Below are 17,567 nucleotides of genomic sequence, written 5' to 3'. Positions count from 1 at the left end.
GGCCTCCACCCTGGCAGACCACCTGACCTCCATCGGTGGATATGGGGACCCCACCACCGCTCCCTCCTTGCGTTTGTTCTCGAAACGGGAGTTAACCTATATACTTGTAGCATTGTATTTATGCCAACATACTATCGCAATTAAAAAAAAAAGTTCCTGAAATAATTTGTGGAATAATTCTGTCGAAACTGAAACTCCCAGCACCTCACTGTGGTCGACCATCCATTTTTACATGAAAAAAAAAGAATGCAGAAAAAGCAACGTGCCTACTATCAGCCAAGAACGCATAGCTGATTGGTCACGATCGATCTACATATAGACGTCATGGTGGTGAATTTCTTTAGACTTAGCGACAAGGTCCGCCGTCTGAAGTCATTAATCTTACGCTCTCACGTCATCGCACGCAGTTAGCGGGGAGTCTATCCACCCCGAAAGTGCAGGAGCATCATCCTTCATCTCGCCAAGAAGAGTTAACACCGCACACGAATAACAACGACGGAAGGAATTTCTTCTTCGTTTTCGCACGCCCTCCCATTGGGGCACTATTTTTTTCGTCGTCGCCAGTGTAGTGCTGGGCAATGCTACTCAGTACAGTGAATCAGCCGCAAAAAAAAAAAAAAAAAAAAAAAACAGGACGCCGTTCACGCTTTGCTTGGTTTATGACACCAAGTGGCGCCTCACGGGAATGTTTTGAGCGATTAAAGCCAAACAGGGAGGAGGGCGTCAGGCTGCTACGACGCCCGGCAAAGGGGCAGCACGCGCGCATCACGACGCTTCGGTCACTTGTGTGCAACCGGCGTTTAGCCTTCGCGCGGTCGTGACGCGAGGCCAGGCGGTTCATTGTCGAGAGCGCCTCCCCTCCTCCGGGTCTCGGCAACCGTTCGCCGGCTTCTTCCACTGCCCCACACCGAAATGACGGCAGAAAAGGGTTAACGTTGCGACATCGCTAGCGCCCCCGGGAGTCCCTTTCTTAACTGTGCCGTGGCCACCGGGGGAAGGGAGGAGTGAAAGTGAGAAAAAAACAGAGGAAGAGAGGAAAAAGAAAGAAATTTGCCGTTTCTTTTCCCCTTCGTGGAGGCATTGAGCGCCTTTCTCGCTTCGAGCGGCGCGCTAATAGAGGCCCTCGCCCGCTGCTCGCCGCGATCGCCCAGAGGTGGGCCACCCGAGCGCGAGCAAACGTCGTGCGTTGTGATCGTGGTCGGAAGTACGGCGCGTCGAGCTCGAAGGTGGCGCCCAACGCCGACTACTGGCCCTCCTATGTCCACCGGCGGGAATGGAGCTTGTGTTCGCACCGCAGGATTCCTTGCTTTTCGTCCAGCACCATGAAGTCGTTCACAAGGTGTAGTACTTGCAGTGACCGCGTTCAAACCGCGAGAAGTTACGCCCGAGGGAGGTGTGGGGAGTTGAGGATTTCGAGGTTCACCTACGAGTGAGTTGAGCTTTAAAGGCAGGTGATTCCGAGCAAAAAATCTCGGGCCATCTCCACTTACGTGGAACCTGGGAAGGGGCGAATCATGCAGTGTATAAGTATTCTTGGCGCCCTGGCGTTTTTGCCAACGGAGACGAAACCGTTGGAGGGCAGAGGTATACAGCTTTGCTGTAAAAGCACCTTGTATTTGAAGCACAAAGCTGTCTAGCGCGAGGTGTAAACGAGTGTCCCGGTGTTTCTTTAGTACGTGCTATGTTTAGCATGAGGCGTAAACGAGTTTCCCGCTGTTTTAGTACCGTGACAACAAGGGGCGATGATTACGACGACGACGACAGGAGACGCCAACAGCCCCAGCCTCTAAGGGGCCCCGCCCCTAAAATATGTCAGCGATTTGTCGCGTGGGCACGTGAGAAGCTACGTAATCGTAGTTACGAAGGCACTCCGTGGCGTTCACTTCTTCCTGCAAGGATAGTATGCTGTACATGCACAACCCAGCTTTCAATTTGGCATCTGAAGGGTCGATGCCAGAAGGCCGACGAGGGCTGGATTACTCTGGAACACCCGGTGCTCTTTAGCGGGCGGGGCATGCAAATTTTCATCTTCACCATCCGCCCAAAATACGGCCGCTCTGTACGGGAATCGCGCCAGCGACGTAGAGTTCGCCATCATGCTCAGCGCCTCGCCTACTGAGCCACCGTGGTGGGTCATAGAATAGGTGACTCAGTGGTGGCTCAGCGAGTATGGCGTTGTGCTGCTGAGTCGGCCCGAGGACGCAGGTTCGATCCAGACCATGGTGGCTGCTTTTCTGGTGAAGACTAAAAGCGAAAACACCTGTGTGTCGAGATTTCGGCTCGCGTCAAAGATGCCCATGTGGTTAGAATTGATCCGCAGCCCTCCACTACGGCGCGCCTCACAGCCCAGGGGTAGCTCCAGCGCGCGAAACCCCACAATTATCAAAATAGGTGAACAACTTTTGATATTTGTTTATTTAGATACGAAACATTCACTTGTCCGCCGACAGTCAGTCACAAATATGAGACTTCACAGTACCGCTATTATTGTTCGAAAGCTGTCCTCCTGGCCCCAATACAAACTACAATGTAGATTGAAGGCCTTAGTTTAAGGGATCTGATTCTTAAGTTCGGCATTGTAGGCAGTGATAGATGTTTATGTAAAGTGTATTTGTGGTGCCCAGAACGCGTCTGTCCTTCCGGCTTTTATTCCCACGTTCGGCTTGCTCTATACGGCTATTTTTCCGCATACAAGTGTTCTTTTTAGTTACGTTTAGAGCGAACGAAACTACAGGTGCAGCTGTACTATCGTGATAAATTGAAGTACGAACAACAGAGCGCGTGTCTTTCAGTACATGCCGCGCATCTTATCGACGGGCCGCGTACGCGCAGTGCGAACAAGCTGCGAGAGTTTGTGTCCAACGTTGATATGGAAACCCCGTAGTTCGACGTGTGAGCGTCTTGGTTTGTCAATTCCCACCGCGTTCCGCGCCCGCTCACGCAAGCGCTATCGAACTTTGTTGCTGCGCTGAGTGAAAACGGCGCACGCAGCTATATTTCTTTATTTTTTATTTCGTGCGGAGCGCCCAACGGATGATGGAAATAGGATGGTCTTTCCATATCAAGGTTGGTCACGAACTCTCGTAACTTGTTCCCACCGCGCATACGCAGATCGTCGCCAGGATGCGCGGCATGCACTGAAAGCCACGCACGCCGTTGTTCGTATTTCAATTTATCACCATACTACACGAAACGTCTGCTAAAGATATACGTCGGAGCCCGTCGTGACTTCCGCTACTTAACTCGCATGTTTCAACTTTGGGCGATACGTTCGCGTGTGATGTGTTCCCCCCAACCACCTTTTTCTATTCTAGCGCGATTTCCCGGAATATTAGTACACTAGCTGTGTTTGTTTAATGTCTCTGCACTATCTACGTGCTTTGCCTTGAGGCCCGTCTTCACTCTTAATGCCCAAGCTTGAACTAAGCATCACGCACAAACTGCCAAGCGCCCGCCGATCGAGCATAACGGCTACCACGTGGCGTGATGCCTCTAAAAAATGTGTTTGAGGTGGAAGTGGAAAGTAAAATACCTTTGCTTTCCCTAAAGAGGCGTACCCCAGGAAGGTTGTCGTCAAAAAGCTGCTTTTTGCGGTGTTAAACTGACGGGATTGCGAGGTGATCCAATCAAGCATTAATCACTTGTGCTCTCAAGAGAGAAAGAGGAAGGGAGGAGTAATCTTTGTTCATGATCAGATGGTAGTGGTCCAAATAGACCTAGTCCGAGCTTTCTCCTAAAATACCGTATTTTCTGCGTTTAACCCGCCCCTGCATATAATCCGCAGCCACACTTTTAGCCCGTCGGAAAAGAAAAAAAAATTCCCCCGCACCTCCCCGAAGGGAATCGTGCAGAAATGCGAACGCATTGGGTGCACCGATGAGTGTGTTGCGAGTAATGGCGTAATTAATGACGAGAGTGTGAACGTAATCATTTATTCATCAGCACCTGTTTGTGTTATCGTTGTACCTGACGGCCACAATCACTGCCTTGTGATCGCTAAAGTGCACGGTCAAAGGGTCTTTGAGAAGCATACGCGCGTCACAGTTTCGCGTAAAGACCAGATCAATGCAACTCCCGTGAATAGTAGTGGGGCACGTGTCGAAGCCGGCAGAGAGACAATGCATAGAGTGCCTGGTCTGCATGTACTCGGCCAGCCACTCGCCACTCTTCTTGCGCACGTCAACGTTGAAGTCGCCAACCAAGACTATGGGGTCAGAGGGTTTGGAGCGCACGCGCACACTTTCCATAGCCGCGTCCAGCTGTGCGGCAACGGCGTCTCGAGCGAGGTTGGGCGCGAGGTACACGGTCACCACAAAGACTCCGTCTCCGGTGTAGGCAAGGGTGTACAAGTCCTTGTACGGAGACGTGTCTCGAACGGGAGACGTGGCGACGGCGTGCGATATCAAGTTCCCATACACGTTAGACACGAGACTAACACCGCAGTACTCGCCGTCCTTGCCGCTTCGAGCAGACTAGTACAGCTCGCTTCAAGCGCATGCGTTCGGCATTGAGCGCGGAGAGATAACACCTGCGGGCGCACGCCGACGGAGCACGACAACCCCCGACTAAGAAATGCATTCGCATTTACGACGACGATGACGACGAAGGCAGAACTACGAGGCGCGCGCTCACGTGCGCTCGCGCTGGAGGAATGCAGGCGCACGCCGCTCGATGGACGCAAGACAACCCCCGACTAATAAATGCATTCGCATTTAAAAATCCTCGCGTACTGCCCGCACATGTGATACAGGAAAGGCTGCACCAAAGCTACTGCTCAAGCAACACATCACATACCATGTAGACAGAAAAAGCGTATATTTAGCAAGTAAAATACACTGATTTCAAGGCGAAAGTCCCAATTCACTCAGTGTCACTGCTCTCGCTAGAGCTATCGCTTGAGCCGCTGTCCTGACTGTTGTGCACAAGGTCATCTTCACGGCACAGCGCTCAGTGCAGCTTCACGGCACAACGCGCGTTGTCGTGAAGATGCACTAAAGGAAAAACACTGCGTATTATCCGAAACCCCACTTTGCCACTGAAATTTTCGCATTTTTGGTGCGGAGTATACGCACGAAAATACGGTACATGGACCCATGCGCCTTCTTGGTGCGCGTTACCAGAAGGAGCTGGTCAAGAAAGGAGGGTAGCCTGATTCAGCTAGGTGGGACTCGGAAGGATGCTCTGCATTGTCTGGGTGTGAAGTGCAGATATTTCGCAAATAATCAAGGAGCATTCGCCTAGAACCTGACCAGCATTGGGGTAGCCTGCGCAGTGCGCTCAGTGCGCTTTGTAGTAAACCGCAAAACCTTCAAACCTCCCGTTCGCGCCTGCGCGCGCTTCCTCGGTCTCGTGCGACTGGTTGCAACTGCCGCGCAACAGTGACCTTGCGAACGGGATAAAATTGCGGCCAGTGCAGAAAAACACTTTATCGACTCGTTTATCTGTTCGTCTAGTCCGCACAGCACGCGTACAGCAGACAACACGCTGACCACCTGCCTCCTCTTGGAAGGCACGCGTACCAAACGCAAACCTGCTGACTTTTCACAGTTCGGGATGGACCACGTAATACGACACCGTGCCTGGCGCGTGAGTAACGACGCTTCCGCGTTTATTATGCTCCTTACGCCGGGTTCAGACTGCTGCCGCAACTGTCGTGATATCTTTAAAGAATGACGTCATTTCACGTCTCAGCCAACCGAACTGCGTGACACGCCGTTTTTATTTTTTGTGTCCATAGCTCATGATATGCCTGTTACGTCGGCAGTCTGAACATAGCCTTACTTTGCGAAGTGCACTTTCCCTTCACAAAGAACATCATATCTCCGTCCGACCTTTACGTTTTCTTACACTATTTGGCCCTTGGCTTGCCCCCAATACAATGCTCAGCAGGCGCTTCTGCTACTGTTCTCGGGAGTTAACGGGCGTTTATAGATCGAATTACAATCTTATTTACTTTGAGAAGACTAGTCGTTGCTAACCCTGTCAGCTCCATTGCAGCCACTGAAGGCGTTTTCTTTAAATGAAAGAGGGAAGAAATATCGAAAACATCCAAATTTTTCTTTACACATCATCAGCGGGGACGCAATAAAGAAAATACTAAAAAAACACAGCGCACCGGGTTAAGTTTACGTTAGCATTGACACGATACGATCAAACAGAACTAGAGGCCCCACTGCAACAGCGAAGTCGTATTTCATCGCTTTGGTCGGCAACTGCCAATCGTACAAACAACATTTTGTTACGTCTTGAAGACTCGGCGAAACGGTGTCTGTGGAGTCTCCATTACTTCAAGTATTTTCTTTTATATATCGATCATTTGTTTTCAAATTGCGATAAAATTGTTATTGAGACAAAGCAGCCTTTTGGCGAACCAAACATACTTATCCTGTTGATGACCACTTCGACTTGTGCGGTATAGCTTTCATGCCTCTGTCGTCAACAGTCGCGCGTAGCAGCGGCACGCACGTGGGCAGGGTTATTGAATAATAACCGGATCATCGCGAGAGAAAACAACACTGACGACTTGCGAGGGCAAGAACAACGAGGCGGCTGGCAGAAAGCGCGCCGGTTGGTTGTCTTATGAAGACAAATGGGCGGACATCCTTGACCGGTAATTACACCTCCCGCCGCATAATGGGTGTGCTGCACAGACCTCCAAATTGGGACTTAAGGAGCGCTCGGCGGCTCGTTGACTAAACGGAGCACACCGCGCGTTTTGTTAACGAGGTGCTAAGTCTTAGAGCGCGGGGGGCTCTTATTGGCGTGCAAAAGCGTGATTGACAGCATCCTGTCGGAAACGTGCGTGACTGCGGGGTAAACAAAAAATGTCCGGATTCGTTCCGATAGACTGAACTGAGACTGAAAGGCTGAACTGAGAATCATAGAAAAAGTTGTGCGAGATCAATGCTGCCAGCCGTACCTATAGAATTCGAATACGGTAAACGTTGAGGCGGTGTTTTAAGCTTGATTTTAGCAGCACTAAATTGAGGGCTGGTTGTATTCTGCGCACATTTCCTTAACGTTACCAGGTATTTGTTTCGAAACTTGGGATCATTTTTCTACCGTCGCGCAAATTCGGCCTATTTCTTGTACAGTGAAACCTCGTTAAACCGTACCTGATGGCGACGCAAAGAAAGTAAGTACTAACCGGCACTACCTTTTACCCGAATGCCAGGGAAACCAAGTCAGGGATCCGGATGAACGACGTATTAAAAGAAACTACGGCTTATGCGGGTACGGTTTAACGAGATTCCAATGTACATTTAGATCCTCAATGACTGGAAAAAGATATCCAAGGCCACTCCGCTGTGCGAATGTGGATGGCCAGCCGAACTGTAAACGTCGGGCTACGAAAGCTTGCAAATAATTATTTGCGTCACTCATTGTCACTTTGAGACGAAGATCTAAGGACTTTGATAAACACCAATCGGCATACTCGCTACGGCAGCTGCATTCTAGGAAAATATCAAGTCTATGCCCTTACGCCACTGGGTGGTCTATTGCGCTTGATCACAAGCCAAATATCACCGAAACAAAAAAATGCCGCGCCATCTCCACTAACGTGAAACCTGGGGAGGGGCGAAGCATGCAGTGTATATGTGCATTCTTCGCGCCTTGGCGTTCCTGCCAGCGGAGATGAAACCGTTGGGGGGTACAGGGAATATATCTTTGCTGTAAAAGTCTCTTGTCTTTGAAGCACGAAGCTCTATACGCGAGGCGGAAACTAGTGTGCCGGTGTCTTTTTTAATACGCGTTACGTTGTAGTGCTACGCGTAAACGACTGTCCCGGTGTTTTTTAGTCCGCGTTACGAAGCGCTGCAGCGCGAGGCGAAAACGAGTTTCCCGGTGTTTTAGTACCCGGACTACATTAGACAATGATTGCGACGACTGCGACAGGAGGCGCCACCAACCTTCTCCCCCCCCCCCCCCCCTTCTTTATAAAACGCATAAACCACTGGTTTCGGACCTGTCACATCCACATTGAAATCACCGACTACTACCACAGGCGTAGTGTCGTCGCACCTAACCAATGGTCCAAGGACAGTCCGAGGGCGCCTGAGCACTTCGGGATGCGAAAGCATTTATGCTCAATTGTGTGCCTGAGAAGCTTTGTGCCGCCGTCTCGGAGGGCTTCGTCGTCTTCCTGCCTGAAACGATATGCTTCGTGATGCGCTTTCTCCTTACGGTTCTAATGGCTGCGATCTGTCTCCTACGCGTTGCACCACTGCTTGTTCTCTTTCGCTGCTGCCGAGTTGAAGCGCGTGCTATGGAACACCTCATACTATGGAGACATCGTGCTATGGAACATCTCGTACTCTATGCACACTTGTAAGCTTGGGAGTTAAGATGTGAGGACATCGAAATATGTATGTAAGCGAAGTATAATATGGCTCCGCTGTAAAGACATCCTATGTGGGCGTGGCCGCCTATCCGCTTACGATTTTTGACAGTGGAGCCATATTAGGTGGATCCCTTGTCATGTCGTTCGGTGCAAGCATGAAAACAAGTTCCTCGAACGCGCCATGGGTAAAACGGCGGCTATCTTCCCTTCTCTGTTTTGCTTTCAGTTATGCAGATTAAGAGGATGAGTGAAGGACAATCGCGAAAATTGGGATGTATCGGCTGCTTCGTGTATTCCTTATGAGGTAAATAGAGGAGTTACTTTGGTGGCTCCTCTTTGTCGTACAGAGCCGCGGCACAACACCACGCAGTAACGAATGTTGCTGGCCCCTCGCTCTTTGAGCGTTGCCCCACCAGCTTGTTTTTTTTTTGTTTTTTTTTTTGCGCTCAAGACTAAGACATTTTTAGTTCCCCTCCAAAACAGATATTTTAAGGTATTTACACTTCCTACACTTCCTCCAAAATTCAACTGCTAGACCGTGTCCTTCTATAGTGATGCTGCTACTAGAGGTCAGAAATTTCATCTCGCAGATACCTATTAATTGATATATTACGTATTTTTAAGACCATAGCTCACTAGTCTCCATTTATGCCTAATCTTGGTGCATAATTTTCACATTGTTTGAGGAATTTTTACGCGCTAAAACCTATTGCAACATGTTTACAGGTGTTCTGGGGTACTTCATTAGCCTACAATTTGCTAAATTAGATTGCAATTTCAAATTCCGATCTTTTTAAAAATACTTCTGGCAATTAGGTCTGCTTACGTTCCTTGAAGGTGAAATCCTCGCGATACTTATGGATTATCGTGTTTGCGTCTGTTCGTTCACTTTTGTTTTTCCGCGTTTTGGCGCGGATTACTTGGCGCAAATTTTCAAGAGTGGCCGCCACTCTTCCCGCGACAGCTTCTCCAGAGGCAGAGCTTTCCGCGGCTGGCGAGTATTTGTTATATTAGACCGTTTTAGCATAGCGGCTACCGAGGCTTACGCTGCGGCGACAGCTTACCGGGACCCGACCGCGCATGCGCGCGCAGGAAGCGCGAGGAGGTTGCCCCTCAACGGAGCGATTGCGCGGGCATGGCGAGGGCCAGCCCGCGGAACCAATCCACCTTACCGGAACGAATCCGCAAGTGCCCAGTGGAGTCCCGGTACCCCCCGCCGTAGCCGCTACGTTCACCTGTCATGCGGCACGCGGTAGGCTAACTTTTGTTCCAGCAATAGAGAGTTTTAGTATGGCGGAAAGCACCACGTGTAGCGCGCCCATAGCGTTAGCGGGCACGCTAATCGTCGCGTAACGAGGCGCTATCCGTTTGCGATTGCGGCGCGCAAACGTTAACGCCACAGCTAAAACACTGTACTAAAACTCTATATTGACAACGTGCCGGGGTACAGCGCCGTCGTAGCGCACTTGGATGCTACTGGGGAGACCCGAATTAAATTCCCACAAAACTCATTTTGTTTTATTGGTTGTGCTGGCGCTGAAAGTTTTGAGGCGCGGACATGAACAAATCTATGGGAGGGTAGCCTAATACAGATTTGTCGTAAAATTGAATCGAATTAAGCAAAACTCTATGGCGTCATCGGGGGAGAAGTGATAGGTGATATATATATAGAGAGAGATCAAACTTTATGTCCCCGGGTTTCCGAGGGGGGGGGGGGGGGGGGGTGCAGAGGCAGAGGCCCATACGGCCACCGCGACGTCAATACTTCTGGGCAGTAACGTGGCTAAGACGACAGAAACTATCGTCTTTCGACGAAATTTTCAGTGAAGCAAGAAGATACGCGTCCAAGTTTTTTCTTGTTTATTGCTAGGGAAATACTGAACGTTTAGATTGCCGCCCCCGTCGCCGTCAAAACAACCACTCCTCTCGTTCTCTACGGCTATCTAGCGCCGCAAGGTCGGCTGGCCGCACCTGGCCAGTCGAGAACCACGGAAGCTTGCGCGGTTGTTTTGTACGCGCGCAACTTCTCAGTGCTACGCGCAAACTTGTAGGGAATCCCGCGCGTGACATCAGCGCCCGCCGCGTAACAAAGTTATAATACACGCGCCGCGTACGGCGGTGCGGACAATACACAACATCCCGGCTGTTACTCAGCCGCCGAGGAAACACGGCACACGTGGGCAAGCAACACGGGAGGAAGGCTCTCCCTCGCCAAACAGCGTTCACCATGGCCGCTACTTTTCTGCCTATTCCGGAACCCTTTCCGAACGGGGGGTGGCCTACCTGAGTCGAGCGCGCACGCAGGAATTCCAGGCGAGGAAACCAGTCGCTCGCTGAGCACCGGGCGCGCATCGGTGGTCGCTCGCTTTCGCTGTCCTTCCTTCGGTCGTTTGCGGCACATTCGTGGTCTTGCCGCGGTGACGAGCGCAACACATCTGTTGTCGGATGCTGCGCGCTGGTGAAAGAAAGTGCGCCAATAGATAGCCGCTTTGCCGTCGCCGTCGATCATGACGGGGCGCGCGGCGCTCAGCTGTTGTCTCCCACGTGGATGACGATGGTCCCGTCATCGTCTTTTCGCCCGGAACTGGCTCGTTAGAGCTGACGGCGGCTGTCATCGATCGGATATGGCATTCACCGTGTCGACCACGTGGGACGTCTGCAAGGTGGACGGTGCACGTGTGGTGGTCAGTCTAGTTCTGTCTTTGTTTTTAATGCGGAGCGTTCTTTTTTCTGCTCGCGGGCCCTCACAGGGCAAAGATAGGAAGTCGGAACCGGCCCGGCGTAAGGCTATCGTTACACTGCGAACGGGGCCAACCCCATCTTGCGTGGTTTTCCTAATAACGTGAGTTGGCTTATTTTCTTTTCAGTGTTACGTTATTCGTTGCCTTCGATGTTACGCTAATCGATTCTTCAAAAACTCTAAAGCCACTTCAGTATATTGCCTTCTTTTGGAGAATCTCAGGAATTTGTAAGGAGTATGACACGCTTTCCCTATTTCATTCACGCTAACTGCATTCATAGTTTTGATTCTAACCAAATGCTCCCCAGCATAGTAAAATTAATTCAAGGTGGCTGTTAAGACTGCCGACGTGGTGGATGGCAGAAAGGTTACATTTTATTCCAAGTTATGTGGTCCCCTGTTTAATGGCATGTCGGCCGTGAATCGTCATCTTCTCTTGAGACAATGTCTTTGAGACGATAGGGATGGATGTCTAACTTCTGGTCTGTATTCTCCGCGTCATAACAGTTTTAGTGGCGTCCGCTGGTGGTGGATCTGGCTACGGCGAGCGGCTGTCTCTACAGCTGTCTCCTTGCTCACCGGGCGGCATTTTGTGTGTTCCCGTCCATCTTCTTCTGAAGCGTGCATCCGTGAACGGCCGTGTTTAAGACGAGCTGCAAATGTTCACCGTTCACAATCCATCGCAGTAGAGACTGCACCGACAGCAGAAAAGCGTCCAGTGGTGCTTATATACGTCCCCTAATTACCATCGTCCTTATCCTTTTCCAATTGTGCCGTTTTCTTCTGTATTACTACGACTGAAAGTCTGGGTCAATCGCCCGTTTTAGCCCTACATATACGCTATTAGCGCAAATGTGCTGTGATACTTCTGTAATTAGAGTGCTAAAATTACTCCTGTATTCTTTTGCTAACAGGCCCGTCGAGGTTGAAGGCCATAGCGCATTGGGTGCATCTTTAGTTAGCTTGAGCTAAGGGTCGACCGTGGTGTAGGCGGATGCGTGGTTTACTGGCATTCCGTGGGCCCCGGCTTAGAATCAATGACCCAAGTGCAGGGTTACGGCTTATCGCAGTTCTTTCAGAAGTGATTACTCCGTAGTTATTCAGCCTACTACAATGAATTGCCGCTCAGATAATATTGGGAAAGAAATCTTTCTCTGTGCATGTCAAAACAAGAACGTTATTCTCCGGGTTTCGTAACCATTAAGTAACAAAAGCTTGACCAGCGCTAGTTGGTTGAACATGGTTGTTTAGCGCCTCAAGTTATTCAGTCAGTTCGTAACCACCTAAACCTTGAAAGCGGAGTGTATGGGCAGTAACACTTCCCAACAAATTACGCGCAATGTTTTTAAAGTTCCGCAATAGATTTTTACAGTATTTATAATTACATACAAGTTGACTCCTTGTTCTGTGCGAAGTATCCCATTTCTGCTATGGTTTTCCTGGGTTCCTGAACGGTCGTATTTTTGAGCACGGAAGTAAGAGATAAAGTTCACTTAATTTTCTTGTATTCTCTTCGTGCCATTGGTAATTTATTCTTAGTCGCGCCGATGCCGGATGAATTTTCGTGTACTGGGGCATTTCATGCGTTCTGATTAAAATGGTTTGACACGTCCGCGTACGCCAAAACTAAAAAAAAAAAAGAAAGGAGTCATGCTACGTCCGAACAATTCGATGTAGTTTTTCTATTGGTCGTCATGTCGTGTTCACTTGGCTCCGAAGGCCGCTGAGGCACAGTGTCGACTAACTTCGATCAGTTTCAGCCTTGAAGAATCCATGCCTCGAGCACGCTCGGGCATTGGTGCGTGTACAGCAAACAGAGCACGCAGCGTTGCGTTGAAATCAACCTCGCTTTTTTCTTGCTTCTATTTTCGCCTCACATTTCGCGGTCTCCGGTGCCACTTTTACGTTTGTTTTCACAAGCACTACCACCGTCTTTCGGCTACTTATGCGCCTTCCTTCTTGTGTCTCCAGTTCTGATTTGGCTGAACAGCTTGGTACTCTTTTATTTCCACTCGTATAACTAGCAGCTCCATTTTGCGATGTCACAACCCGATAGCGTATTTCACCTTGGGGTGGCCGGTATACGTGAGAAAACTCTCCAGCGCGGCTCACGTCGGCCATACCGAAAGGCTGCCTTCTCGGACATGTTGCGCATCCCTTAGCACCGTCGAGAGTAACTTTAGAAATTCGCTTTCCCGACAAACAGCGATCCGGCACCAATTTCGGGAAAAAAAACCAAACGTCGACATGGAACAATTATTCAAGGTCGATTCTTCTTTAGCAGGAATCGGTTGTACGCAGGTGAGCTCCCTACCGAGCTCAAAAAAAAAAAAAAAAAGAAGAAGTCCCGGGACATATACTCTAACGTGAAACCTGGGAAGCAGCGAAGATGCAGTGTATAAGTGTATTCTTGCGCCTTGGCGTTTTTGCCCACGGAGATGAAACCATTGGGGGGTACAGGTATACAAATTTCCTGTAAGTCTCCTGTTTTTCAAGCACATAGCGTTCTAGCATGAGGCGTTGGAAAACGAGTGGCCCGTTATGATCTTTTAGTGCGCGTTTTTGCCCACGGAGATAAAGCTTTCTAGCGCGAAGCGTTGGAAAACGAGTGTCCCGGTGTGTTCTTTTAGTACGCGTTTTTGCCCACGGAGATGAAGCGTTCTAGCACGAGACGTTGGAACGCGAGTGTCCCGATGTGTTTAGTATGCGTTTTTGCCCACAGACATGAAATGTTGTAGCATTGGAAAACGAGTGTCCTGGTGTGTTCTTTTTGTACGCGTTTTTTCCACGGAGATGAAACATTCTAGCGCGAACGTTGGAAAACGAGCGTCCTGGTGTTTTAGTACCGTGACTACATGATACTACGCCGACATGAAACGACGACGACATGACACGCCGACAGCCCGAGCCCCTAAGGGGCTTCGCCCCTAAAATATCCCCAGAGCACATCCTTTCTTTTTTCCTTTCCCACAAACCACAACCAACCAACATGATCGCTGCTGGCAGGTGACGTGTCATTTTCTCTCTTTCTCTCTCTCTGATTTTTTTATTGGTTGAAGAGCGCAGAAGCCTGACCGGGGTGCGTCCTCTGACCATCGGCTCTCCAGGGAAAGGGGGTAGATGAGTAGAGACGAATAGTGATGGGTGAAGAAGAAAGCGTAATTCATTTCCGGGCCGGTAATGGAGGTACAAGTTCCCGGTCCCAGTTCAAAAAAAGCACCGCCAGTATCAAAGCTGCGAAATCAGTCCAATGTCTGTGAGAAACCGCATAATCAATTTCAGGGTGCCTACCATCCGCGGCCTTGAGCTAGAACGGCCTCTTAAAGGGACACTGAAGTGATATGTAAACATTGCGGGATTACTAGCGCAAATTGTAGTCCGGAGTCCCCAGGCCATGTTTCGACCACTCTAGGCGCGTTTACGCGATTTTATTTAGTAGAAAAACTAATTCGAAAACGCTGTCCTCCTCTCTTTACGCTCGCCCATTTTCTGTGGCGTTTTCGTGTGACGTCAGGAGGGGATGAGCTGGCAATTGGCTGCGCCACGGCTGCGCTAATTGCTAGACGTGAGCTACTGTGGAAACTCGGGCGACGCTTACTGCACGATCGCAGTACAACAAATAGTCACCTAAGCGGCTTGAAATGCCAAAACTAAATAAAAGTGTAAACGGGTTATACAATATATACCCTATATTAGCAATGCATTGGCGTCCGGCTCCGTGGCCTAGCGGTCTGAGGCGCTAGGAATTTTCGGCAAATGTTTTGCGAGTCACGAGTTCGAATCCCCGCGGGTACGTGCTTTTTTTTTTTTTTGTAAGTTAACTTTTTTGTTTTCCGCCGATGTTTTCTATGTTGAGTTCACCTTTTTTGGGGCCGCAACGTTCATGGCTACACGAACTAGTTCACAAAACGCTCGCAGGCTGGCACTGGCGCGCTAGCGAGTTCTCGTTGGCGTGCTGTTGCCATAAGCACCGACTGCTTGCAGGCAGTGGGCACAGGCCAGAATGAACAGACCCTTGGCCTGGTGCGAACACGCTTTTTACGATACAGGCATGAGGGAGGCAAGCTCCAAATATGGGCGAAAAGCGCATGACATTTGGGCGTCTTCGGGTACGCGGAGGGCGTTCATGCACTGCGTAGGTCTCGGCTAGTGAATGCTACGACTACCAGCCGTCCTGGGAGGCTTATCTTGTGCATTTTACAGCCGACAACATGGCAGAAGCGCGGTACGATGATTACTGAGATATTGAGAATGCCCATCCAACAAAGCCATTGGTTATGTTTTACAGAACCGAAACCGAAACCGAAACTTGTGTGATTGCTAACCTTGGGCATCGTCCAATCACGGCGCCCCTCCTCTCAACGTCACAGCCTTAGTTGGTGCGGCCGCCGCAAACCGCGCATGGTAGTTTTTCTTCTTTCGCGCTTTGTAAAATAATTACCGATTTGTCAACCGGATAAACGATGAAAAGTGTGCTAATTTGAGCCAGTCTACGCAGTGCAAGCAAAAACGGGAGCTTGACAAATTCGCTTCAGTGTCCCTTTAAGTCAAAGAGTGGTTGTCGAGGCGAGTTAATGTCTCAGCTGCAGTGCATCGCGCTCGCATACTTAAACAAGGAACACGCATATAAAACCAGCTGCATTCTATGACAGTAAATATAGGCCAGTAAATATCCTTCAGAGCAGTACGGTTACAAAACGCTCAAATGATTACTAGGAGCTTTGTCGATAAACGGATGACGCCCTCCGGTGTGGAAGTCACGTAGGGGGTGACACCACCATACCTCAACTCAGTGCGGTTCAGTGATTTTGTATAGGCCACCCAACGAAAGTGATGAGTTATACAAACCTGCAATAAGTCTTAGCGCGCACAATACAAGGACGCACCTTAGAGGGAACTCCAAACACGGGCCGCAGCGCATTGCCATTCCATTCCTAGCTTCACCGCGACGCCCTTAACTGTCTTGTGCGTTCTTGATGTCTTCATGTTACAAAATCAACTAGCCCGGCAATCATCATTTGCGAGTGGCTTCAGGGGTCAGCGGCATCTCATTCCGCCCTCACTACCGGGTCTAAATCCAATTGGGTGCCGGAATATTTATCCCCGGTCTCATGTGATTCGCTGCCCCCGCAAAAACGTCACGGATAACGGCGCATGGAGCCAATCACGTGAGACCGCGCGAGAAATCAACGCTGCCGGACGTTTTCCCAACACCCGGTAGAATTTAGCCGCCGTAAATAGAGAAATGGGGAGCGTGACTGAGATGAGTCACGGAGGCGCACACGCACACTCACCCGTCAACAATCTTCACTCAAACGTCGCGGTGGCTTGAGAACTGATAAGTGAGCGCATTTGTCTTCCGAGTGGGAAGCGCACAAACGAGTCGACTCACTCGAACTGCTCATTCTCTAAGACCGTTGTGAAACGCGTCATATCTTGCGTCGGGGTTGCTCGAATTGACGATCGTTAGCGCTCACTGCCGGGACCAAAGGTTAAATCGTCGCCGCATTGGATTCCACCGCCAAGGGTCGAATTGTGTTCAGGGTTGGCCCCAGCCCGAAACAGCCGGCTTCAGTGGCGGCCTTGAATTCCTATCCGGGATCTCGACAAGGTCGCGCGTTCTTGTCGTCGCCAATTTGGGGCTACTCGGCCGTAACGGACACTTGACTCACGACACAATGCGCTCCTGAACATTGATTGCTGCCTGGCGAGCTTTCATGCCTTTCCGGATGGCATTGGGGCGCGCGCCGCCGTATACAAAAGACCAGTCTCGGAAACAAAAGACGCTGGACGTTTCTTTCACTCTTTTCGTTGTCTTCTTCTGTAGTAATATATTCCCCGCTGAAATAAAGACGTCGGGAGCATGCAATCAAACCAGTAAATATATATAATCTGTTGCCCACTCATAGTCAAGCCTAGTCGTCTAAACAAAGCTGCTTGCGCTCATCAGGCGGCTGGTACATTTGACAAGCTGTTATTTGTAATTGCGTATAGTTGAACCCGTGTGGGCCTTTATTTCAATATTTAGCGGGAGCCAGCGCCTTTAGTTTGTTAGTCAATCTCGCTCGCAATCCTCTGGGTTCCACCCAGGAAGCTCGCCACAGTGCCGTCACCAAAGCAGCAAGGAGCATGTTGGGAGTAGAACGACATTTCTGGACGAAAATTTCCTGAGAAAAAGAAAACGCATGTTATGCGACCTAAAAATGTCTGACGATAACCTATGCATCCGATAAATTAGGCTGATGAAGCAAATGAACGATATTTTTGCCTCTAAATCTGAGATCTTGTTTGGGCCTGAAGCCAGCTTCGACATTTCGTGTGATTCAATACAAGCTTAGTGATATACAAAACCAAACAAACGAAAAAAAAACTTCTTCGCAAATAGTTTTTGTTTGGCTGCATTCTGTGAATTTTTTTTTTTGTTCGAAGCGGTGAATTCCCTTCTCACTTGGAGCTGATGCGCGTGGCAGATATGCCAGTGGGAAC

General features: G+C 49.8%; 1 protein-coding gene across 11 annotated transcripts in view; it reads left to right on the top strand.

The window, feature by feature from the left end:
* LOC144174784 (sodium-dependent dopamine transporter-like) overlaps positions 1-17,567 on the top strand; it is a 126,514-nt gene that overhangs the window by 69,762 nt on the left and 39,185 nt on the right. The window contains exon 1 of one of the 11 annotated variants that reach the window (XM_077703667.1): positions 1,141-1,339. The exons of 8 other annotated variants lie outside the window; for them this stretch is intronic. In XM_077703667.1, the coding sequence (XP_077559793.1) occupies positions 1,274-1,339 (66 nt within the window). In that variant the 5' untranslated portion in view covers positions 1,141-1,273. Of the gene's footprint in view, positions 1-1,140; positions 1,340-10,668; positions 11,026-11,061; positions 11,184-17,567 lie in introns of those variants that run through there. 2 more of the 11 variants (XM_077703668.1, XM_077703671.1) reach the window with 2 other exon arrangements.

Source organism: Haemaphysalis longicornis, unplaced genomic scaffold (assembly GCF_048455015.1).
Source record: "Haemaphysalis longicornis isolate Haplotype H1 unplaced genomic scaffold, Haemaphysalis longicornis Haplotype H1 scaffold_3, whole genome shotgun sequence".
In the NCBI taxonomy this organism is placed as follows: domain Eukaryota; kingdom Metazoa; phylum Arthropoda; class Arachnida; order Ixodida; family Ixodidae; genus Haemaphysalis; species Haemaphysalis longicornis.
The sequence above is the reverse complement of the archived record's forward strand: the minus strand, read 5'-3'. Positions and strand labels throughout refer to the sequence as shown.